Source organism: Cicer arietinum, chromosome 3 (assembly GCF_000331145.2).
Source record: "Cicer arietinum cultivar CDC Frontier isolate Library 1 chromosome 3, Cicar.CDCFrontier_v2.0, whole genome shotgun sequence".
Classification (NCBI taxonomy): Eukaryota; Viridiplantae; Streptophyta; class Magnoliopsida; order Fabales; family Fabaceae; genus Cicer; species Cicer arietinum.
Genome location: NC_021162.2, coordinates 66,520,848 through 66,547,474, shown reverse-complemented (window position 1 = coordinate 66,547,474; position 26,627 = coordinate 66,520,848). Strand labels below are relative to the sequence as shown.

Here is a 26,627-nt window from a genome sequence, read left to right as displayed (position 1 = left end):
CTCATTCCTTTTCATCTTCATTTGCGACCTTGTTTTTGGATGCTAATGTAATGTGAGCAAATTAGCATCACTGTGGTTTTTGTTATCTGTGATGTGGTTTACGGTAACACCGTGTGCCGCGGCTACCACATCCATATGGATTCCTGTTTTATTGGAGGGTAGATTAACATCTTTTACAGGCAAGAATTTATGCTACTTTCACTTTTACTTTTAAACCTCTCGATGAAAACTTAGCACGTAGCTGCAAAATTATCTCTAAAATAGTTTCACTTAATATTTGAACCAATACATTTTTTTAAATAACTTATTTTAATTAAAATTTAGTAATCACTTAATTTACTTTAACATATACATTAAGAAATATATACTATAGTACTTGACAATTACTCCTATTTAATTTAATTATGTTACAGTACTCCCACCTATTCTATATTAAGTATGACGTTAACAAAAGAAAAATCTTTCAAAATAAATGATACTTTATATTTCTTTATGTAATATTGATTTTTTTTTATTCCAATTCTACGTCAAAGATTATTACGTGTATCACACGTAAATTAATTAAATTTTATTCTATATTCATAGTCAACTATTAATTAAGATAATTTTATAAAATTATTACATATTTTATTTGTCTTATAACGTTATTTAATTTGTGTTAAAATTAATATAAATTTTGTACTAATCGTATAAAGTATAGACATTGTATCAACTATATAAAATAATTTCATAATATCATTAATTATAATTTACTACTATAATATGAAATAGTTAAATAACTACAACTAATTTAAAAAATAAATAATACAATTTAATAGATTGAATGGTCAAGATTGTATCACAGTATAAAATTATTTATACATTTCCTTTACGACACTGTAAAATATAAAAAAGTATGTAATTTATACATGGAAATTTGAATTTGTAATTATGGATGGGCCATGGGTGAGTGTTACATAAGCGGAATGATATCGGATGCAGGAGATTGTTTCCTCGAGCGGAGACCCTCCTTCGAAGAAATCTCTATCTCACATATATATTTATTGCTATTTATCGTCATAATAAATTGTCACATATATTTGTCTTAGGAAAACCTTGGTTTGCTCACGTCAAAAGATGGATAAAACGCGCGCATTTTTACCGACAACTTCCAGTTCCGTTAACGAATTTAACTTCGCGGGAATGACTGGTAATTCCCGGTACCCGTGGATCACTTTTTCGTTTACTCTCTTTTATCTCCGTTTGAAAAAGAAAGAGAGCAACTCACTAGGGCTTGGCTTTGTAATAAATAAATAAAAGCTAGAAGAGATTAATAGTTCTATAGAGGTGAATTAAAGTTGGAATTTTAATGTTTTGACCGATATTTATATTTAATATTTGACGATCCCAATAACAAATAAAAGAAAATTAAGATATTGTAAATTATATATTTCTCTATTTTTAATAATAAATGTTATATTTTATTTTTAAAATGAAATTATTATAAATAAAATGATGATAATTTTATTAAATTATTATTATCGACAATTGGTGTATTTTTCCCTATTATAAATATAAAATATGAGATACGACTAAATTTTAAAAAGTGCACTTTTAGTGTATAGAGAGGTACATTCCTTGGTTTTAAGATCACACAAAGAGGAATAAATGTCAATTTGGATAAGTGTAAAGCAATATTAGAGATGAGAAGTATGACTACTATCAAGGAAGATCAACGACTCGAATGAAGGATATTATTCATATTACGTTTCCTCTTAAGATCAACCGATCAATCTCTCATTTTATCATATGCTAAAGAAATCGAACAAAATGTATTGGACAAAGAAGTGTCAACGAGCATTTTGGGAACTTAATAAGTTCTTATCAATTCTTTCAGTACTAACACGACCAACATGGTGTACAACGCTAACAATCTAATTTGGTTGCAATAGAGGAAGTTGTCACCTCAGCGCTCTTATGGAAGAATGAGAGCATCGTCAATTCCCAATTTGGTATTGCATTAGTACTTTTTAGTTTGTAGGTTACGACACTACTTCTAGCAGTAAAGACGAACTTTCCATTAAAGAAAGTCTTATATAAATTATAACTCTCAAGAAGTATTATGATGAGGACATAAAAAGCATAATGAAGATCAAAGAAGGCAAACGATTCTCTAAATAACATGATAGTCACTTTTTTTGAAGCAAGTACAACTCGTGAATAATTAAAGTCCAAGATAGTCAATTGCTTAATCCAAATTGAAGAAGTTAAGGAAAAAAAACTGCATCTATATGTTATCAAATTTTAATATTAATTTTAATTAAATTAGTAGGTTGAATTAGTAAGAAATTTGGATCTAATTGTAAAAATTTGAGTTATGTCAAATTTATAGTACTTGTAAGGAAATGCCACTATAAAAGGCAAATCCTTATTTTATTCAAGGCATATTTTGATTATTTTTTGTGAGATTTTGCTCTCTAGAGTTCTTGAAATATTTCACTTTGAACTTATCAAGGTTGTTAATTCTTGTGGCGTTCTTTTTGGCATCAATTCCTAGATTGTGGAGCCATTATGTTCTTGTTTCGTTTGTTGAATAATAATTTTGATTTTCCTTTTCGCGTTTAGTAACATGTGATCATATCTCGAGTTCTACATACTTGTTTTTTGTGATTCAACAACCTAACTTACATTTTGGAACGTTGTATTTCACCTCATTTTGGAATCGTTTGATTATGAGTTTCGTAGTTTCAGTTATGGCGTTCTCTAACAAAACGTAATTTTGATTACAATCTGTGTGTTTCTAACGTAGAATGATCTTTAAAATAATTCATGATAAACAAGATCATATCATATTGTGACGCGGTTAGTAAAGCTTTCTGAATTGTAAATCACCTTTGAGCCAAGAACGACAATTAAATCTCATACATTTGTTGGTGCCATAGTCGAGATTAGTCATCCCCCATAGTTTGATGTATAGGTTCTTCATGTGGATGGCTCATCCAACATGGGAGGCACCAAAGTTGGAATAAGTTAAAATGCTACTTGAAATAATGTATCTAAAAATGTTAAGTTTTTTAGAGTTTTAGAAAAGAGAGATTTATAAAGCTTGGTCTATATTTTAGTATATATTTTATATTTAAAAAGAATAATATGGAAAATGATCATATAATATTTTAATCACACTTGAATCACTTTTAGAAATATTTTATAGTTTATTTAATTTATAAAAGACAAACAAGTCTTCTCTCCTACTCCTTTTCCCTCCAAAATCTTTCTTTTTTTCTTTTTGAGAACACCCCTCTTAAACCTTTCACCAAAAACATACTCTTACAGAATAAGTCTATTTGTTCAATCATACGATATAAACGAGAAGTAGACGTCAAAAATATATTTTAAGAGAATGCTACTATGAATCATCTTTATAGTTGGTTTAACGTTAGTTGATACTCAAAAGCATTAATTAACGATAATAATTTGATCAATATCAGTTCGGAAAAAATAAAAATAAAAACTAATATATTATTCAAAATTTAATTTATTAAACCAACATCAATTATATTATATCATCAAAATCAAAAAAATAAAAATTATTGTTAGCTCGTATTTCTTAAAAATATCATTAATCATTCGAATTTCAAATAATTCTTAAATATTAAGGATGCACATGTTAGAATTTATATATAGTTTAATTTCGTAATATCACATAAAAGAACAACAAAATTTTACCCAAATTAACAAGTTGGGGATAAATTCGTGAACGAAAGTAAACTAATCAATTTTTTTCTTTGAGCTTTCAACTCAACTTTGTCCACATCCTCTATGCGCTTAAAGTTAGAATAGCTTTTCGACTTCGGTTTTCTACAAGCAGCGCCACAGGCACTTTATCTACTTATTTTGTTCTTTTCTGTTTTCTTTATTATGCATAATACTTGCTTTTTTTTACATAATGCATAATACTTTTCTTAGAATGATGCATAATACTTAACATGTATAGTATCTACCTTTTCCTTTCTTCTTAAAAAGAAAGTGGTGTCTATTATCACAATATATATCTACTTTTAAAATTATTTTATAACTAATTAGAGAAAATTAAAATAATGTGACAAATAATTATATATCTATTATCATAATATATATCTACTTTTAATCTTTCTATTTTAATTTTCTTTAAATTTAGTCTTACGGTCAAATTTAGAGAAAATTAAAATAATGTAACAAATAATTTAACAATGTATTAGCTACCTAGATTAATGTAATTATTTTATAATATCAAACTAAAAATTATTATAAATAAATAATAATATTAATCTATTTTAAAATTTATATTATCAAATTATTTACTATATCATTAAAAATATGATAATATGATATATCAATGACTTCAAATAAAAAATATAATTTAAAGGCTAAAACTAAAAAAATTAAAATTTAAAATGACTTATTTCGTAAATGAATAAAAAAGAAAGAGTAAAACTATAATAAAATATTTTATATCTCGAGCTACATGACCAAATTTTCCACCTCAACTATAATTGAATTCAAAGATATAAAACATTTTATGTGTATTAAGTAATCTAAAGGATGACATGTGTGTGGCATCCAACAAAAAATACTATTTAACGTCCTTTTGGACTTTGGGCACGCTACCACGTGTGTGCTTGTAGGTTCTTCTGTAGAAAAACTATTTCCTTTTCAAAGTTGTGATGAATACAAATTTGTTATAAAAAAAAACAGTGACCTTTCCATCATCCGAAAGCCATCTTTCCTTTGTTAATTTGTTCAGTTGGGATAAATATCTGACATACATTGTCCTTAAGTTTATGATGCTACGTACTCTCATTATCATATTTTAAAAACTCAGTGGTACACCAATTTTGGCTTTTTGTTGATCCTAAAAAATAACGGTTTCCTGTTCTACTATTTCATCTCACTTGAAAGATAGCCACAGGGGTTCTTATCATAATTTTATCTGTCTCCTAGGCCCGAACCCCATAAAGTCTCACCCCAAAACTAATATATACCAGAAATGTTCTTTTCACACAAAATTAGACATTCATACCATATTTTTATACCGTTTTTTATTTTTGTATTATTTTTCTTTTGATAAAATGTTTTTTATTATTATTTTGAATTTAACATCCACATTTATCAATATACGATGCCAAAATACAAAATACAGTGTCGATTTTAATGTGTTTACACAACACTATCGATAAACAAATACAATCTAAAATATATTAGAGTTTGAGTTATTTAATTTCTTTTAATTAAATTAGTATTTTAAGTTTTCAAAATACATTAGGATTCTTTGAAAATCATTTAAAATTTTGAATTTATGAGATAAGCTTCAAACTAATCAAATTTTTGGGTTCCTAGTGTGATCTTTTAATATTTGGAGAATTCAATCACATGAAACAAATGTAATCTTAATGACAACAATCACACATAAAATTATAGAAACATTGATGTTAGTGTCCAAATTTTAAACTTTATATATATATATAATATTGAAAATCTATAATTAAATTATAGACCCTTATTAATCAAATTAGGATGGTTTTAAAATGAAAATTACAGACCTAATTTAATTGGAAGAAGTCTATTCATTGAATGAAGTCCATCTGATTAGATCTTGACTGTTAACTCGATAAAAAAATTAATACTATTCAATGAGATAACTAATGACATCAAGGAGTGAAAAATTAAACATCCCAATCTGATACAATTTTCATTCACCTATATATATATATACATCCCAATCTGATACAAAATGTTGGAATTCCCTTTCACCCTTTCCATCTTGTAGAAAATAATAACATATTCTAGTGAATGTGTACAAGATGCAGCATATGCATAATACATATAGTACCTCCTACTTTTAAGGTTTCGTCAGTGGGTTCATAAATATGATGTACTATACAAAAAAAATGAAAATTAATGAAGTATATATGATAAACAGTACATTTGAGTTGGTGACTGTGGAACTCAATTGTTGGAACAGAATTGGCATTTCTTAATAGTGAAATTTTCAAAATGTACAAAGTCAGGCTAGAAAGGGTGTAACTTGCAGCTATCCAACACGAAGTTGGACTATCTACAATTAGAGATTCTCTGCATTCACCCTTATTCTAGCTTTCAAGATTGTTCGGTGAATATTCTAAGTAAAAAATCGCGAAAACGCCTTGAGTATTGTCTAGGATCAACAGCTGATATTGAGGTAGGGTCATATTGAATGGACTTGTATGCATGCTCAAGCTTCTTGCTGATATCATAGTCTTGAAGTATGTCTATGATACCAAAAGTTAGTGCAACTTCATAGAACTCTCCAATTGGTTCTCCAACTAGTTGTGTTTCTATATCGCCTCTTCTCACCGTCCTTTCAGCCATTGCTGGAATATTCACACCCAAGATTGTACTGCAGATACACATACTATATTCAGCTTTGAAATATTCATCTTGCAAGAATTATACTTTTTTGTGAATCAGTGATATTGTTTTAGTCATCAAGCAAGCTTATTTCTAAAAAATCAACAGTTGATTAATGTTATGTGGACGCGCATAACAAACCATCAATGTGTTAGAATAATTATTAAGCATATATCTCACCTTGAAGGATCAGAAGGAAGTTCATTTGTGTCTTCTGTTGAAATACAAGGAGTTTCTTCATTCTCTATATCACCTGAAGTTGAAAAAGTAAAAGGATTCTTCCTAAGTTTCCAAAATACAGATACTAGTGCACACATAACTACATGTAGGATAAGAAAGTTACCAGTAGGAGTACGAGGTGCTGAAGGAATAACATCCCCATCTTGTGATATATTTTTGAAATGAATGCCAAGTAGCAAACTATAGTCCATAATTCCCTCTTGTTCCAAAAGCTCACAGTCCCTATCAATTTGTCTGGAGAACATAGAACAATTGTTTTACTTGTCTAGTTATCTGACTAATCTATATTAAAATGTTGCATTCTAAAAGAAAAAAATACACATAACTATATAACTCTTCATTAGAAAATCAAGAGAGTAAATTTTTACTTCATATAGTTTTTTATACATATGTATGTATTTTATTACAATGTTGTTTGCAACATATTATTTTAGAGGAACCAATTCAGCTTTCAATTTCAATACTATAAATTGATGCAACAAAAACTTATATCACCTGCAAAACTCTTGAAACCAAGATTTCTGAAATAGAAATATAAAATTAAGGTCAAGATCTTTAAGAATAGTGGTTTCGCTAATCTCTGCCTCAAGCTTATCTGAAGTTCTACCAAGTGAAGAACCCTTCAAATCATAGCGTCTATGAGTGATATACTCAGAACAAAAGAGGTTTCCCATTATGATAAATCTAACCTGAAAAACCAAACATATCATGAAGTTTTTTATACTCAAAGTGTAAAATTGCACAAAAATTGATACTTTCACATTGAGAAATGATTTTTGTACAACTAAATTTAGACAACTTTAGCTATAACTTTTTAAGCAGTTAACGCAGTTCAAATGGATGGTTAATTATGTTAAGTAGATGATTAATGGATATATTCAATGTCAAGATTTATTAATCGTTGACGTAACTTCATTAATCAAGAATTTGAACGTGATTAATCACAACTTATAGGTGTTCAACTATACGGAATTTTGAACATCGGAAAAATATGGTTAATCATATCCAAATTTGTGTTTGATGAAGTTAAGTTGATGGTTAATGAGTTTCAACACATGATATATCTATTAATCATCTACTAAACATAATTAACCACTTAAAAAATTGTCGCATAATTTGTCAAATTTTTGTTGTTAAAACAACACAATTGTTTCATATTAGTATAAACATGAGTTAAAATAAAAGCTTAACAAGTTCTAAACAACTTAACTAAAAAAATATTAAAACTTAAAGTGGAAAAAATATGAGGTGTCATTATTTCATTCACTTTTCGTTACTAGGAGACTATGTGTGTTGTTGACACTTAATACTCATGACATGAAATGTACCTTCCTTTGAATAGGTCCGTTTATTAACTTTACACAATGTAAGCCATAATATTTTGTAACTAGAGTGTTTTGATGCTCTCGAAAATGATTGTAATAAGCTGGAAGCATTTTTAATAGGACCTGCAATAGAAATCCAAAACAACCAAATTATGAAAAATATACTAATGTGATATTTCAAATGTAACAAAGTATAAAAGTGTAAAACTCACTTTTACTTCAGCTTTTTTCATTGTCTTAATCATGTAACGATCATCATTGGTCAAGTAAAAGAAGCTGCCACTTTTTCCAGGAGATGAAAGTTCACGAAGAGCATCATTTCCACATATGGATAGCATGTAATCAGCTGGATCCACCTTGAATAGCTTCCTAAGAGTCCTGAGGACAGAGTTGATGTGTATAAGTAAAGGAAAATGTTATTTTTGAGAATATTTGAAAGAGCCTTATTGGACTTATCATATAGAAAAACCCCTTTGTAATGCTACAGAGAGCTTATATGTTCATAAGTTGATTTTAACTTATTCTAATAAACTTTTAAGGATAATTTATGAAAACAGCTTAAGCTTACATTTCTATGAATAGTTAATTTACCACAATAACTTATAAATAAGTCTTTACACGATAAATCTTTTTAATTAACCAAGTAGGTCGACACAAATGATTAAAAGTTATGCTTACACTTGTGACTTAGGTCCGACTTAAGAATTCTCAATGTTGTAGACTATGCATAAATTTTATTGTAAATTATAGCTGAGGTTGGTGGTTCTCTCTGGTCTTGCATAAGAGTGTACCTCTTCTAATTTAAAATTTTTAATATAAAAATGTAATTGTATTTTAAGTTTTTCACCCAAACACACCATCATTCCAAGTTAATTAGCCATAATGATTGCTTGAATAGTTTGGCTAAATTCTGTGTAACTTTTATTTTTCTCTCTATTAGGACTTTGACTACATGGAAAAGTACTACAGAAACTTGTAAACTATAACAAGAGGTTTCTCTCTTGTAAGTAGATGGAAAAAGGGATATTTCATTAATATATAAAATCTATTGTCTTAAAATGACTATTCATGACATAACTTTATAACATGCATAAAACAACTATATATAAAGTTATTAGTGGGACTGACCTAAATACTACTGGGCAATAGTCCTTCCACTTAAATTCACATGATGGATGTGGGGGAGTATATTTGGATCCTTCAGGTGGAAACCTTGTCCACACTTTCTCCTTTGGGTCAAAAGCTGAAGGCTTAAGATCAAGTGATGCTGTTGGAGCTGGTCTTGCAACCGAATGCCTATAAAGTCCAAAAATATGTAAAATGATAAATATTATAGACAATGTTAAAAGCAAAGATATATGAAGTTACATTAGTAAGTTGAAATGGATAAGAGGAAAGAAATGTTACCTGATTCCTAACTGCAAATTGAGCATGAGCTCAAAATTTTTGTGCCCTTTGCTAATGGTCTCACCCTGTCTATTTGATTTCTTAGGTGCTTTCAAAGGTTGAAGTTGATTCAATGCATCATTAGCATCATCTATACGAGATGAAGTAATTGATTCATCATCCACATCACTCCCTAAAGTAGTAGGAGTTCTATTACCACCACTGACATCACCTTCAACACTCCCACCACCATCCCACAAATTCAGCCTATCACTTGGCTTATCCACCCCAATACTCACCCTTCCGTCGACCGACATTCGCCTCGGTTTACCACAGTCTCCTCCCTTTGTAGATCTCCAAACAGCAAGTCTCTTTTGTGATGGTAAAACCAAAACTTTCTCACCAGGACAAACTGAATAGACACTCAATTCATTATACAACTCTTGAGGATCCCAATCCAAATGAGGACTCTCATTATCAGATGATGAAGACTCACATGGATAGTGTGTTCCATTTGAATCTTTATTAATACCATCTTTACTAAAATTCCCAACATAATAACTCCCATCATGCCATCTAAAAGTTCCATTCCCTTTCGGCAAACCATCTTCCCAAAACCCCTCAAAACTATTCCCATTAGGCCAATAAAATGACCCTTTACCCCAAATACACCCATTTTTCCATTCACCAATATAGTGACTCATATCTCTCCATTCATACCTCCCTTTTCCATCTTGCACCCCCCTCCTCCAATCACCTTCATACCAATCCCCATTAACATAACTTTTATAACCATGACCATGTTTCAAATTCATCACCCAATGTCCCTTATATGTCTCACCATTACAACCTGTGTATGTTCCTGCACCATCCATGAAACCACTCTTGAATTCGCCTTCGTATGTCGCCCCTGTCGGCCAACTGAACCTACCTTTTCCCTTTGTTTTTCCTTTGAACCATTCTCCCACGTACATGCACCCATCTGTCCATAGATATTTTCCTTCTCCATGTGGAAAATTTTCTGCCCATTGTCCTGTATAGTAATCACCATTTGGAAGAAACTTCTCTTCATTATATACCTCATATGACTCGTTTCCACTTTCTTCATTATCATCATACTGGTGGCTACTTTCTTCTTCATCTGGGTTTGTTAAAGTAACATTTCCAAGTCCAAATATGCTATTTGCACGTTTCCTAGCTACTGCATGTGTTCTTCTTACCGTGGCTTCCCATGCCTTAAAAACACCACCATCTTTACCAATCATTGTGGTTTTTTTTTTCTCTCAATACTTTTCACTTGTTTTGGAATATACCCTTTTCCTTTAACGTTTGTTTTAGGAAAATCATGATACCCCAAATGAAGAAATGAATTCAATGAGAAAAAAAGATGAACTTGAATCTCAAGAAAAATCAACAATGTTTAGTAATTAAGATGCGTGCAAAGGGGATACACCAAAAGTTCCAAAACCAGATTTGATGTTGTGGTGATTTTTTGTTTTTGTTTTCTCATGTTTCCAAGAAGTTCGGAGACATGTTTTTGTTACAAGAGATGCACAATTAATGTTTGTCAAACGTGTTCAAAATTTTGACAGCTGTCAATTGCAAACTAAGCTAGAGGACTTGTTGTTCTTAATTTGGTTATACTATGTTAGTTGGTTATAATTCATTATAATGGTGTTTTTATTTTTGTGAAATTGTTGAAATTAAATTAAGATTGAAAAATTAATGAGGTGAAGCTTTTGCTACCCAAGTTTGATTTTTTTTTTTTTTTTTTGTGATTGGAAGGGAGGGGTCTGGTTCATTTCCTATAACTTCTAAGAACCATGGCATGTGGGGCTAAGTGCTGAAATCAAGGTGCTTGTATATGCTATTCTTGGACTATTTAACAAAATTCTATTTTGTGTTTGTTTAGTTTGCATAATCACTATCAAACCAATGGGAGTTAATTTATAGAATTAATGAAAGAATAACTATATATCAGCAATGTTTGGTGCCTATTTTTATGCATATTGCTGAGTTTGAGCATTATGAATCTAATTCATATGCAGTCACATGAACTCCTTATTTTACATATATTAAATTAAGAAAAGTGAATAAAACAAGAGAGATATCTTTATCAAGAATTCGTATATTTATTATGACCATTGATATCGGAAATATTGCGTTGTGCGCATTTTTTAAGAAAATGATTAGTTTTGTCAATAATAAAATGAGTTTTATTTATTCAAATATCTTTATTAATTACAGTTAGTTGAGAAATTTAATGAGTGAAAATACAACAAATAAAAATATAGTAATAAAAATAAGTAATTCATATTGTATTGGGATTATAAAATGATAAATAATTGAAGAAGAAAAAATTGAAAATAAAACATTTAAAATGGGACAAGAGAATACTTTTATTATAACTAGAGTTTTAAATAATGATATGCATGAAAAAAATTCTCTACACATATTTCAAATATCAGAAAGTGCACCTCATTTGGATTTGGATGCAATTTTAGCACATCTTGTGCTCTAAACTATTATTTGTATACATCTTTTATGCTCAATAAAATTAATTTGGCTTATAAAAGAAGATTTTCCATAGAGAATTAAGGGAAAATAACATAGATAATGGTATGATCACATTCACATATGAGACTCTTAATTTTTTTTTAAGATTGCATACACATATATATGGGACTATGAATTCATGGTGCATAGATAGATATATTCAATATTAATAATGGTGTAAACTTGCAAAACTAGAAAGTAAAGGCCAACCCCAACACATTGTAGCTACGTTGATCACAATTAATATATCATTATATCTTGTTAAGAGCAGCAAGAACTAAAACAGTGAGTGAAGTAATCCCTGGAATGAAAAATTCATTTGGAATTGCTTGAGGCATCACTCTCTGTTTGACAAACAGAGCAGTCACAGGAACACCAAATATGTACAAAAGTGCTTCCTTTGCTCCCACACCAGTGAAACCTGATTCCTTTATCACCTCTCTCATAATATCTTCGAATTCTGCTTTTGTTAGTTCCTTGTCTTTCCCTTGATGATGCTCCTACAATATGTCACAAAAAATTAATCAACCATTAATTATATACATACCATGTTGTTACATACTCCAACGTAGAATACCTACCTAAGTATAAGTGAGGCCTGGAACAAATTTACTGAAGACATTTTATTTTAAATAAGAAAACTTTAAGTTGGACCTTTAAAAAAATTGAGAGATTATTTATTTAAAAATATAATATATTTATAAAGAACAAACATGTTCAACTTAATTACTTGATATGCCTTCCTAAGGTCCTCGGTCTTAGGGAGTTTGAACTGCGTGTATCCAAGCTTTTTATTTAGTTCCCTGCCATAGAATCATAAAAATTTGTAACTAACAAAAGTTTCTTAGGTAATCCATTAACATTAGGCAAATTTATTGTTCGAAATATGAAAAGTGGTAAGTACTCGACTATTTCGCATACTCCTCGGTAGAATTCTGGAAAGTTATTTGAGGGGTTTTTTAAATTGTTTTCATAGAATTTATCTATAATTGGGCCAAGTTCTTTGGCCTTCTTTTCATCAGTTCCTGTATCAAATTTAAAATTCAAATTTACATAAGACATAACAATATATGAACATGCTATTAGTATAATCATAATTTGATCATGTAACAACGGTTTGAATTTTTTTTTAACATTGAAGAAAGGATGAGAGAGTTAGATATAAAACCAGGTGTTAATTTCTTGAGAGATTGACCCATCTTTTTGTTTCTCTTTGACTTAAAATAAAGATATGAGAATGGTGACAACGAGATAGATATAATGGCAACTAGGAAACAAAATTAAAGGACCTTTATACATAACAGAAGTGGAATAAAACTTGCTTGGTGGGATAGAGAATATTGCATATATTAGGTAACAAGCAACTTTATTAGCAAAGAAATGAATCTTAATTAATTATCCATCAAATATTGTTCTTGACTTCTTGATCATTTTATCTTTCTAAGTGGATGCACGTGTACATATTACTCTTTTATATTTTGTAATATTAATATCATTCAATTCTCCTATGTCAACACTTAAAAACTATTCTATTGACACGTGTACGAAAATGGATATAAACTAAATGCATCTATTATTGACCGGTCAAGTGTTGTTATTTAATTGAGGAAATAGTATCTCCTTTCTACACTCCGCTTCAAAATGCAACTGTTCCGCATCTCATTTGTTACCACCTTTCTGTAACTTCACTCACTTCACTTTTATTACTGCAACAACAATCAACGATCATGGCTAACGATCATAAGAACAAAGAAAAAGAGAATGAGTATTTTCTTGACGCTAACGAAGATGAAGCGGATATCGAAGCTGTCAAATACGATAGCGATGCTAGTAGTCATTATAATGATAATGGAAGTGATGATGGCGATTATGATGACAATCGTAGACAACAACAACAACCTCAATCTTTCTCTTCTCAACAATGGCCTCAAAGTTACCAGTATACTTTTTCATCTTATAACTTAAATTTCCCGATCAAGTCTCGATACTCACACAGACACAGACACGAAATTGAATTAAAATGAATTAATTGAATGTAATTCTGGTGTCGGTATCGGTGTCGAACACCTAGATACACTTTCAATTAGAGGTGTCGATGCGATCAAAAAAATTCATGTCAAATTTGTTTAGATTATTTTTATTATATATAATATTTGTGACTTTTTTATAACATTTGTTGTGATTATTATATGATAGAGAGGCTATTGATCCTTTCACAATTGCTGCACCAAATCTTGGATCAATTCTAAAAGCACCGAGTGTTATATACTCAAGCTTTGTAAGTCGTTCAAGGAGTTACTTAGAATTACAAGATGGAAAGACATCTTTTCTATCTGGTAGAGATCTCACTCAAGATGGATTCCCTACAAGACAATCAACGTGGTGGGAGAAAGCTTCAATTCAGATGCAGATTCCTGAAGAATTGCCAATTGGTTATGGATGTAGCTTCACTCAAACTATATTTAATGGTATATATCTTACTTCATTTCATCTTGGTAACTCAACAACTATAATATGTTGTGTTCATGGTTCTAAATTGTAGTTGCAGTTACGCTCTCAACCTTGATACTTCAACACATGCGATCGCAATTGTGATTCTCTTATGTTGTAGAGACTTCTTAAAGTTTTATATTGCGGCTGCAATTGCAGATACGAACTACAATTTAGAACTATGGTTGCTATATCATTGAACATTAGGCGTTGTTTGGATTGGTTTATTTGATTTTATCAACTGACATAAACACTTTGTGAAATTGTGTGGGAGAGTTAATGAAAACAACTTTTGACATGTCAATAAGCTATTTTCAGTTTATTTCTATTAAAAAAATTTGAAAATAGTTTGAATTTATTTTATTTTTTGTTATACAAATAGCTTATTTATATATAAACCCTTATACGATAAACATTTAGTTAAGTTGTTTATCCAAACAAGCTAACGTGCACTTGTGCTTAAAAAACAGTTTAATATGCATTAGAAGGTATTTTTTGGATTTAAATTTTCTGACACAACATGATTTATTGGCATATAAATTATCAAGCCATGCTTCCTTTATTTATATTTGTAAGTGGTCATTTTATGAGGTAATGTTGTACCTGGATAGGGATTAATGTGATGGCTGGAGTGGGGCTTCTATCTACACCTTATACTGTGATGCAAGCTGGGTGGGCTAGTATGTTGGTGATGGTTGTTTTTGCAGTTGTATGTTGTTATACAGCAGACCTTATGAGACATTGCTTTCAAAGCAGAGAAGGCATCATTAGTTACCCAGATATAGGAGAAGCTGCATTTGGAAAATATGGCCGAGTTATTATATCAGTAAGAATGTTTTTGCTTTTTATTGATTTTGGGAGAGAACTTGCTTGTTTCTTGAATAATATTTCTTAGTACTAATTTGATCGTTAATTGTTTTTAACGAATATATACTAATCCAAACTCACACTAAGTTTGTTTCCTTGTTGGAATTCAAGTGTGAATGGTTAGTCGCAGATTGGCTAAGAATAGACTAAATGAATGATATATAAGAGAGACTAAGGCTATTCATATACGTAATGCCATAAGATTTTGAGCAAAATTGCCGTCTTAGTATCTTGTGGTTCTAGTCATTGGCTTATTATTGCTCCTGGTGCTCCCTTGAACCCCCAACACTTGTTTATTAAAATCAGATTCAAATTTGTTGTGCAGTTCTTAAGTTTAATTGTCCTTTTTTCTTTCATCGTGTTTTTTATGCCTCATTGTCTCTTCATTTTGTTTCCTCCATTCTAGTTCTAGGTTCTCACATTGTGTATCTCAACTTTGTTTGGCTCATGCCAAACGCTCCTTCTAATTCTTCAACATGTTCCTGAATGGTGTAGGTTCCACCATATCATCGATCTTTTTATTTTATATCTTAAGGCCATTAAATAATGCATCATGATACGATTCTTCTCTATTTTATGCTTTTTGTATTCAAACTCCCTATAACAGGAATGTAAAAGAATGGTGACATAACATGTATTTTCGGTTACATAGTTTGATGGTTTTAGTCATCCATGTACTGACATTTTATTTTTTATTTTTATCTCTGTGGCAGATCATTTTGTACACTGAATTATATGTAAGTGAAGCAGTACTTCCATTTCTTTTGCCCTTTTTACTCTGCAGTTGCACCATCTATATGTGATATCAACTTTTACGAATGCAGTCATATTGTGTGGAATATATCATCATGGAAGGTGATAACCTTGCCGGTCTGTTTCCTGGAACATCCTTGCGTTGGGGAGGTTTCAATTTGGATGCCAAACATTTATTCGGAATTTTGACTGCACTTATTATCCTCCCTACGGTTTGGTTGAAGGATCTTCGTATAATTTCCTATCTCTCAGGTACTCGAATGGTTTTAACGATCCAAAAATTTTAAGTTATAGAGACGATACTGATATAATATGCGGTATATAATTCACTTTTGATGAGCTTATTGAGATAACTTGTGATGATTTTGCAGCTGGAGGAGTTATTGCTACATGTTTGATTTCTGCATGTGTGTTTGTTGTTGGGACAACAGATGCTGTTGGATTCCATCACACTGGTCCTTTGGTGAAATGGAGTGGAATTCCATTTGCTTTTGGTATTTATGGGTTTTGCTTTGCAGGACATTCAGTTTTTCCCAATATTTATCAGTCTATGGCTAACAAGAGATATTTTACCAAGGCAGTAACGATATGGTATGCTACATAACTTTCCTAATCAGTGTTAACCAAGGTTTTTTAAAAAAGGTCTGTGACAGTGATCTGGGCTGTGCATCAAGGTTTTTGGTGTCTCTGCGACTGCTATTGAAACTGCATTGGACCATACTTGTATGCAATATCAAAGATTCTTACACAACTGCAATTTGAAACCTTGATATCAACACATACTTGTTTTCTTCTGTATTTTAACTTACCTCATACATTTTATTCTTGTACAGTTTTGTTTTGTCCATGTTGTTATATGGAAGCGTTGCAACCGCGGGATTTCTCATGTTTGGTGAAGCAACATTGTCTCAGATAACGTTGAATCTACCGCGGAATGCATTTGCTTCCAAATTCGCCATGTGGACTATAGTAAGAAATTTTGGGGGTCTCTTTGTATAATTTTTACATAGTATTTTATTTCTAGGTACATTTCATTGTATCTAATTTTGTATTATTGGTTTCTATTTCAGGCAATTATCCCGCTAACCAAATATCCTTTTCTGTCATAATTATGTTTATTAAAGTCAAACTACTCTTGATTGATCATATTATGGAGACATTTTGCAATTTCAATTTGCACTTTTCCTTAATTTTGAACAAATATGCTTTGATGATGAACCCACTGGCAAGGGGTGTAGAAGAATTGTTGCCTGATAGCATAACAAGCACAAATTGGTGTTTCATTCTTCTTAGAACAGCACTGGTTATATCTACAGTTGGTGCTGCTTTTCTGATTCCATTTTTTGGTAAGTTTTAATTTTTGTTTGTGTAGATAATCAAGAAAATTATATCACTGTGGCTAGAGATGGTCAGCACTTTGCAGTGCTAACAGCTAAATAGTAATTACATATTTATTTATATGCACAAAAAATGTGTTTCTATGTGTGTATTTAGATAAAACAAATTTATAAGAAAATCTGTATTAAAAAATCAACACTGGTATTATGTGTCAGATGAACATGATGGCTGTGACATCTTTTATTATAATTTCATTTCAGGGCTAGTGATGGCTTTAATTGGTTCTCTCCTCAGTGTACTTGTGGTAAGCATACTCTTCAGTTAAATGTTAATTGCAGTCAATATCTCACAATGTGTAAGGAACTTGCACGTACTGTTCTTTTTTAAAGAACATGATTTGAAGAGAAAATACTATGTATATATATAATAAACACTAAACAGCCACAATTATCACTTAATCTTTTTTCTTTGTTTTGGACTGTGACATCATCCCCTCATCCTAAATTTTTGTTTAGAAAAATAAAAACTGATTTGTCTTATGTCGCTGTGTATTTTCTTATTTAACTTTTTGCTTGTTAGCATTCTTGTGCAAAAGCATTCACTACTTGTCACATCTAGGGTAAAGTTTCCTGCCTTTTATTTATGGCTCCTGGATGCTCTTCCTTACATGATCTTCTGCTAAAATCTAGCAGTACTAACAAATACGCATAGTTTGGTTAGGTAATAGTAGGTTGTGAAGGTTCTCGTTTGGATTTAAAACTGAAACTTCTATATATGAATCCAACTATGAATAGAAGTAATTATATGTTATGTTTTCCAAACTTCAAAAGGGAGGCCTAGTGCATGAGGCTCTCACCAGATTAGTTCTGGGGAGGATATATACATGTACGCAATCTTACCCCAGCAGGAGTGACAAATTTTTTTCTTGATAAATTTTATTTTGGATATCAATCGTGATAGTATACTTGTGAAATATGAGAATGAAAGAGATGCATTATCGCTGTAAAATTATTTTACACTACAGACAATAAATAATAACTCACTAGGAGAGCAAATAATTAAATAACTACCTTTGATTTAAAAACTGCAAAACATGATGTGGTAGATTAAATGGGCATAATTGGATGATGGTGTAAAGTTGTTATATACTATTAGTGTATCTCCTTTAATCTTGTGAAATATTTATATTTGTAGTTTAGAGTTTGTTCTTGATTCTTTTGACCTATGTGGCTTTGCAAATTGCATCTACCTTTATAATGTCCACGTCAATTTTCCATGGACTAGATTCGTTGTTTGCTTCAGATAATTTCAGGGATTCAATTCATAAAAACTGCAATATAATGTAGGATTGCTATATTTTTCAGGCAGTGGTATTGCCAGTTTTCTGTTTTCTGAAAATTGTGGGGAAAAAGGCAACAAATACACAGGTATTAGTGCTTCTGATCTTGTTAATTTTATGTTTACAAAGTGCAATTATCTTAATTATGAAATAAATAGGGTAGTAAATTTTGTTCGCCTTTGAATGTTAATTTCAGAAGCGGGGCCTTTAGAGGGTACGTATGAAAATAACTGTAGAATACATGTTAGTACGGAGCCATAAGTACGAATTATGAAGAATTAATTATTCATGCTAGCTGTACTGTAACTTTTAGCCATATATTTATGCTTTTATGTTTCCATGTGACATTCAAGTTTTTCTCTTTTTTGTGGGGTACTTGCTTTCACATGCTTCATGCTTCACATTGACTAGTTGCAACTTGAAAGAGGAAACCGATTTGAATTTCATGCAATCAAGCAATCATTTATTTGATATAAAGATTAGGCACTTCATATTTTGAGATGTATTTTCAAATCAAATTGATTAATTCAAAATACAAGTCTTCCAATGGTCGATCAACACCTTTTGAATGTGGGACTACTTGTTTTGTCTAACTAAAGATGATTTTGGCCTTCCAAACACTTATATTTTCTTTGTTTTCTCTTCTGTTTAAAAATTAATTTCAATGTCTTGTTTTCAACAAATGAAACTCCAATAATTATTTGGTTTCATTTACACAATCAGCTGTTAAATTAAGATTGGATAGTTCATATTTCAACTTAATATTTTGGACAAAGTTGGAATATGAATCGTTTGATTTTGATCTGATAGTTGGGATCATACAAATTGGTTGAAGGTATTATTGTTTGAGTGTTGAGAATACGAATTTCACTATGAAATTTTTCTATCCTTAAGAAATCTCTTTTCTTTTTCTTAATTTAATAGCATGATCTGCAGGTTGCTCTTAGTGTAGTAATTGCTGCATGGGGAATAGCTAGTGCTTCCATTGGAACATATTCATCTCTATTAAAGATTGTGCAGAGCTGACACCTTTTGATTTCAGCAATTAAGTACTCACTTATCATTGTAGCCATTGCTATATGCATGTCCCATTGAGTTATATACTGCCAGGAGGAGACCATTTATAAAGTGAATTATGAAGGGAATGATATCATAATCGTGGATCGATTGCACCCATAAAAAATGAAATCAAACTAAGGCTGTCAAGAAGTATACTTTCGAAATCGTGTGTTTTTATTTAGAATTTTAGAGTGGAATAAGTTATCTCCGTAATTAATTTATACTATGCTAGAATGCTAGTGTGTGAGATAATTTATTCGTTGTTTTTAATTTTTTTCTACTATGATAAAAGTTCACGATAGAACTTAATTTAATTATTTTTTAAATAAAGGTAGTTTCTTCTTCAACTCGAATATTCTAAAATATATATATTGATCAATTTGAACATGTAAGTTTCTTGATTTGATAATCTATACCAAAATTTGAGACTTTTAAAAAATATGCGGTGAGAGAAGAAGTTTTTGAAAATAATATGGGGTGAGAGAAAAAGCTCACTCAATTAACAATTGGATATTAACTTTGAAAAATTAATTTATAGTTGAGTCTTCAAATTAATTTATGGTTGAGCCCGTCCAACATCTTAAAGACTTAAAGTGAATTTTATAGTGAATTATTTTTAACTAAAAAAATATTATAACACAAGATTTATAAAAAAAAAATGTATAAGAGAATCAATTTTTGGTGTATTTATGTTCGGCCAAAACAAATATAGTCTTTATTCTGATCAAGTGAGATGGTTGAACATATTTGTAATTGACTTGTCATATTAGATATTAATAACTAATTTGATTTTTTTTCAAATATTCAAAACTAATTTGTTTTTTTTTTTAAGATTTTTTTCTAATTGGTCAACTGTGATTTATAAGGTATCATATTTAAATATCATATTGAGAAGTGTTAACAACACGTGTATTTTAATCAATAAAAAACTACCTTAAAAAATATATATTAAAAGTGCATTGTTAACATTATAAGCTATAATACAAATCGATGGTTGTAAATAGTTTGTTTAACTACTTGAGATGCCATCAATACTAAAAGACAAAAATATAGTGTTGTAGAGGTGGTCTTGTCACAAAGCTTGAACAATGAAAGGCCATCGGCGTAGAATCATGGAATATAGAATTTGACGCCATGGACGTTGGATTGAGTGAATGCAAATACTTTCGAGCAAAACAGGTCATCCCGTCGCCATAAACCTTCCTAAAGTGGAATGTAGCGTGTTGAATTAGAGAAGTGATTAAAAAAAACATTGTTTGGTCGCAAATTTACATGTGGCGTTGAGAGTCCGAAGATACGAGAATAATAAAAAAAATCAAATACTCTGATACTATATAATATTTTGACATTATATATCTATCTAAAATATTAAAACACATATTAGGTATATCAATATCCCTCTTATATTTCTAATAATTTTAAATTATATTCACTTGAATCCAACATATTGGTCTACCAATAAGAAAACACAAACAAATATATACGGTGTCTTGATGGTTAGTCAGGTTGAAGAGTCGACCTATCCAAAAGATTATTAGTATAATAATAAGTTGAAGAAAAAAAAACATAAAAGTTAATGTAATAAAATTAAATAAAAAATAATACAAACCACACAATCTCAGGTCAAAACGAGCTAGAGACTTAGAAATCTCAGTTGCCCCATCAAAACAAATAGATTAAATGACTCAACTCGACAAACTTAACCCATTTTGTAACTGTTATTGAACATAGATTTGCAAAGACGGGTTTGATTTGGGCATGATGAAAATTGATTTTGGAAATCAGGATCTCAAAAAATGCATAACATTATCGATCAACCTTCTTGGTAACAATCGCATGTTGATATGCGATTTCAACATAAGGAACTAGGTCTAACTCATAAGGAATGAGGACAGCATATTATAAAACTTATGACATCTTTATTTAAAGATGAAAAAGGATACAAATGAACACTATTTTTAAGAAAACTAATTAATCATTTAACTTAGGAAAACACTTAATACTAAAGGATTCAAGACTAGATCGACATTTTTTTAAGCTTAAAACAAATTCTAAAGCAATGTCTTGATAAAAATATTAGATGCCTTTTCAATGTAAAGAATAATATTTCTTTGTAATTTTATTTACATTTTATTTTTCTTTTTTTTTATGAGAAATGATATATTGTAATTAGGTATGTCAATTGATGTACCTTTTTACATTAGTAAAGTCTTTTATTTGTTGTAAATAAAGATTTTCAGTTTTCTAGATATATATATATATATATATATTTTATACCTAAAATCCTTATTTTACTAATATAGAGTCTGATCCTAAAGATACTAACATATTTTAATAAATATTCTTTTGTATATATTGATCAAAGATCGAATTTATAATTATATATCAAGACTCTCGATTATATTTCAATGTGTTATATATCACATTTATAATATATAGAGTATTTTTGTAGTAAAAATCAACTTATTATAATACAATTTGAATTTTTATTTTTTATAAAGAAAAAGTGAAATTAAGATTAATCTCTAAAAAAAACCTATTTCAATGTAGAAATATAAAATCAACTCTTATATATAAATACCTCAAATTTTGATATAGTTATTTAATACTTCATTTTTTGTCTGTATTCCAATTATATATCAAATTTATTATATCATTTTTTGTCCTCTCTCAAATAATTGATAAGTTGGATAGGTGTCCGCGGAACATGTTCCATATAAAATAAAATATAAAGTAAACTATAATTTTTATTTATTGGGAAGTGAGAAGTCTTTATTAATTAAAGTCAAACTCTAATTAAGAGGAGTTGACACCTGATGGATAGATGAGATTTATACTTAATTAGTGGCGTAAGAGAATTTGTATAGGCTATGAAAGAAAAAGCAATCCAGAAAGTGTTGAAAGCTTGAACATATGATTAAGATAGATATAAAGTGAAAGAGAAATGATGTCAAAGTCCCGTTAGCAAGTTGAAAGATAAAGACGAGAGAAATGATGAAACCCCACCCTATCTTGAATATAGCAAGTTGAGAGAGATACATAGTTGTACAGGAAGAACGTTGTATATAAATCCCCCTTTAGCTAGCAATAGCATGCAAGTTGTGAGATTGAGTTTATTTGCCCCCACCATTAGGATTTATGAGTGAGTATCGTTATACATATGCAACTTGCAACTAATAATTGGAATTAATTGTTTGCATCTATCATATATATACATATGTTTTCTAGCTTTATCTCATTATTAATTACTTCTTTTTTTTAAAATATGAAACTTGTCCTAAGTTATTGTCTTCTTCTAACCAAAGTATCTTTCATGAGGAACTAAGGTTTAAATATTAACATCCATCTAAAGGGAGTGACGTCTCCCAACGATAAATGTTTATCAATTAAGGATCAAATTCCTAAATTCATGTGTACAATTATATATAAATAGATATGTCGAAATTTATTAAAGCGACCTGCGTATGTAATTTGGTTATTGATAAAATTTAAATAAAAATATTATTACAAAATTAAGCACTAACTGTATATTGGTTTTTAACTTAAAATTTAACTCTCGTGCATTTTTAGTTTAAATAGTTTAGTATCATTGGATTACAATCATTTATGTATGTAATTTTAAAAATTGTTATGATTAAAGTCAAATATCTCTAATTAATTAATGGTCTTGATTAACCAATAATATAAAAAACTCTTTAATTGGTTGTATATATAAATTAAATCAAATTTTATATGTAAAACAAGGGAATTTATTTTAGAGAAATGTAATTAGAACAACTTGGTAGATTTTTAAAGAATATATCAAATAGAAAAAATCTATGTAAATTAAACTCTTGCTAACAAAGAATGTAACATGAATAATGTGCTTGTGAAGAAATCACATGAATGGTAGAAAATCTTTAGTAAGAAGACCTGCAACCATATGAAGTATATTACAAACGTATTTTACTTTTTTAGTAACAAATATATTTTAATGATATTGTTAACAATTTGAATTTTGAACTCTTTAACGTTTAAATTGACATATAAAATAATTATTATATAATTTAAATTTTATAACTAGACTGACTGCTTCAGCTTCACTTAAGACTTTGTAATTAATCAACCATGACAAATCAAAATAAAAAATAAAATTCATGATATGAGACAATTCTATGCATCAATCAATCAATACAACTTTATTAGTTGTCTCTGAAGCTATATATCATTGATATCTATATTCTGTTACAATAAAACTTTTCATAAGTTTAGAAAATATATATTAAAGCGGTGCACCTCTGATAGCTGCTGCAAATGGCATGATATAACCAATATTTATATAGCCAGTCATTTTCATAAACTCAAAAATAGAAAAAGAAAGCAGCAGTGGTATATTCATGTTCTATATGTATTGGGAAATTATGATTTCAGCTTTAAAACATTCCACACAAATTTCCACTGCAATAATTAATTAAGAGTTAATTTCTTGTTTTAATAAAAGAATTATATAATATTCAATACTACTGTAATTTTAAAATATAAACAAAATTAAGTCAAAATAAATTAATAAATTTAATCTAAAATTTAAGTCAAATACTTTTTAAATTAATAAACTTAATCTAAAATTAATAAATATATTTGTTTACATTTGAGTTTGGAGGGAGTAATGAACTAAATATAATTGTTTGATAATTGAAGTTTTACTTGAGTTTATGAATCCACTTTCATATAAAAATTATCTCCATTTCTCAAAATTAATAATAGTTTGACTTTATAATAACTAATATTTTGAGTGTATAAACGTCTGAAAATACACAATAACAATAATTAATATATATATATTAAAAAAAATATTGTTTTCAAAAATGGAGAAAATTTATATTATCCGATTCCACTCTTGATTATCTTTTGACATCAATTTCATTTCACCCACCAAATTATTAACCAACTCTTTTCATCTATATATAGCTAATTAATATATCTCCATAGCTAGTCTGCGTAGACATAACTGTGGTTGCTGTTTTTAAACAACAAGAAGAGTAAATCCAGTTATATTGATTTGGATAGTGATTTGATTAGGGACATCCTAGAAATTATATACATATAGTAGGTTTAGGGTTCAAGCAATTAATTTTCCTCTCCCCTTAAAATATATATTAACTTTGTCAACATTCGCCTTCGGAGTTCAATCTCCCGCAACTAATGAAAAATAAAAAATAGAAAAATCAAGCTAGCCTAAAAATGAATTAACTCCTGAAGCAACTTTAAATTCTTATCACAACCTAAATTGCAGTCATTATTGCCTTATAAATAAGAACACATTCAACTAACATTGAACAAAGTATTAGTTAACTAAATATAAAACAATTATACTGGCACTTTTGATGTATATATATACAGAGAGATCGAGATATATATTTAAATAGATAATTTTTTTTTTATATTTAGATAGATTTACTTATAGATAATTATAACATGCTTAATTTTATTTGAGGATGGATCACCTTACCGATTAATAAATATAAAAAATTACATTCTTCAACAGAATCATTAGTGATCAAGCTGGAAAGATTCACAGAATGCACTTGAGGGAAGCAGATCCCAAATATTCTCCACCATCTCAGCCATCCAAACATCATCATCAAAACCCTCGTATGAGCCCTCACCACTTGGTTTCACTTGATCAGGATCCACTTGTGGAGGCCCCACCACAACCTCGCCGTCGTAATTTTTAACCAAATCCATCCTATTCTCACTTCGGCCATCACTGATGTTATCACTACCAGACTCTTGAAATTTTGAAGGGTCTGGTGGTGATTCAGCGTATTGGCCGGTGAGTTCTTGGACCAGTGCCCTAAACTCGGAGGCACTGGTTTTGACCTTCATGGGATTTGATATGTACACTACTTTGATGGGATTTTTGTTGTTGTTATTTTTCTTCTTGTTGGGTTTGGTTATTTTTGTTGGTGGTGTTTTTATTTGTTGCATAGTGGTAATGGTGCTACTGTTAATGGTGTCCATGGAGCTAACCTATAGAGGAGGAGAAAGAGAGTGCGTACTGTTGGTGGGTTTTAAAGATAACAACTGAACATAAAAATGAAGGGTCTTTGATTTTTTTGGACTTGAATTTGTGTCGAGAAAACGAGAGAAAGCAAAGGAAAATAATTGTGGAAAATGGAAACTTATAATAGTAAGAGGATTTTTGTCTGATGCCACTCCCAGCCGACACTAGCGCGTGTGCGCTTTTTTTTTCTCGTGAATTATTTTGTCAATAAATAAATTTTTAAGTTTTATTAAATTTTGAAACTTCTTTTGTCTTCTCTTTACATAAATGTATATTTTTTTATCTCCACAAAATTATTATACAAATATTTTTAATCTCTTTTAAAATATAATATATTTTTAAATAATTTGTTTTATATATATTTACAATATTATAGAAATTTATTTACAAAAAATAAATTTAAAATTCAGTTTTTAGATTTTTTATATTTAATATATAATATTTGAAAAATTCATTTTAAATTAAAAAATTCTAATTTTGTGTAAAAGAATTTTCAATATTATTCTAAACTTGTTTACAAAATATCATTTGAAAATTGAAATGATGAATAATATTTTGTTCTACCTACAACTAAAACAGCTTGTAGAATAATTTTGTAAGGACTAGAAAATGTGTTTTTTTATTGGTTAAAAATAAAATTTTAAAATTTTTTAGAGATTAAAAACAGATTTAACGCATAAATAAATCATGTGTAAATTAAGTAATTGAGTTTAAGTAGTTAATAAGTTTTAGTTAAAGGTGAATCGTTCGAAAGAATCCGAAATTAAATCCTTATTAAAATTATTATTGATCAAATTTTACTTATCTTCTATAATCGAATTTTAAA

At 29.5% G+C, this 26,627-nt stretch overlaps 4 protein-coding genes across 4 annotated transcripts; 1 reads left to right on the top strand and 3 right to left on the bottom strand.

Moving 5' to 3' along the window:
• Positions 1–5,696: 5,696 nt before the first annotated feature.
• LOC101505972 (phosphatidylinositol 4-phosphate 5-kinase 5) lies at positions 5,697–11,674 on the bottom strand. Its single transcript, XM_004493349.4, has 8 exons — positions 9,378–11,674; positions 9,099–9,266; positions 8,183–8,348; positions 7,974–8,093; positions 7,141–7,334; positions 6,749–6,879; positions 6,586–6,658; positions 5,697–6,394 (listed from the first exon to the last, which is right to left on the bottom strand). Exons 1-8 carry the CDS (start codon positions 10,619–10,621, stop codon positions 6,115–6,117), a joined length of 2,376 nt encoding a protein of 791 aa, XP_004493406.1. The 5' UTR covers positions 10,622–11,674; the 3' UTR covers positions 5,697–6,114.
• A 262-nt stretch (positions 11,675–11,936) lies between these two features.
• On the bottom strand, positions 11,937–13,217 carry LOC101505647 (uncharacterized). Its single transcript, XM_004493348.4, has 4 exons — positions 13,081–13,217; positions 12,817–12,937; positions 12,643–12,715; positions 11,937–12,412 (listed from the first exon to the last, which is right to left on the bottom strand). The coding sequence occupies exons 1-4, from the start codon at positions 13,109–13,111 to the stop codon at positions 12,164–12,166; spliced, it is 474 nt and encodes a 157-aa protein (XP_004493405.1). The 5' UTR covers positions 13,112–13,217; the 3' UTR covers positions 11,937–12,163.
• Positions 13,218–13,510: 293 nt separating this feature from the next.
• Positions 13,511–20,105, top strand: LOC101505094 (amino acid transporter AVT1A-like). The gene is made up of 12 exons (XM_073366792.1): positions 13,511–13,851; positions 14,109–14,380; positions 15,014–15,228; positions 15,983–16,006; positions 16,094–16,274; positions 16,394–16,613; positions 16,856–16,991; positions 17,093–17,116; positions 17,227–17,368; positions 17,621–17,664; positions 18,725–18,787; positions 19,636–20,105. The coding sequence occupies exons 1-12, from the start codon at positions 13,640–13,642 to the stop codon at positions 19,723–19,725; spliced, it is 1,623 nt and encodes a 540-aa protein (XP_073222893.1). The 5' UTR covers positions 13,511–13,639; the 3' UTR covers positions 19,726–20,105.
• A 5,045-nt stretch (positions 20,106–25,150) lies between these two features.
• On the bottom strand, positions 25,151–25,897 carry LOC101504775 (sigma factor binding protein 1, chloroplastic). Its single transcript, XM_004493345.4, has one exon. The coding sequence runs from the start codon at positions 25,756–25,758 to the stop codon at positions 25,288–25,290; it is 471 nt and encodes a 156-aa protein (XP_004493402.1). The 5' UTR covers positions 25,759–25,897; the 3' UTR covers positions 25,151–25,287.
• Between the last annotated feature and the right edge of the window lie 730 nt (positions 25,898–26,627).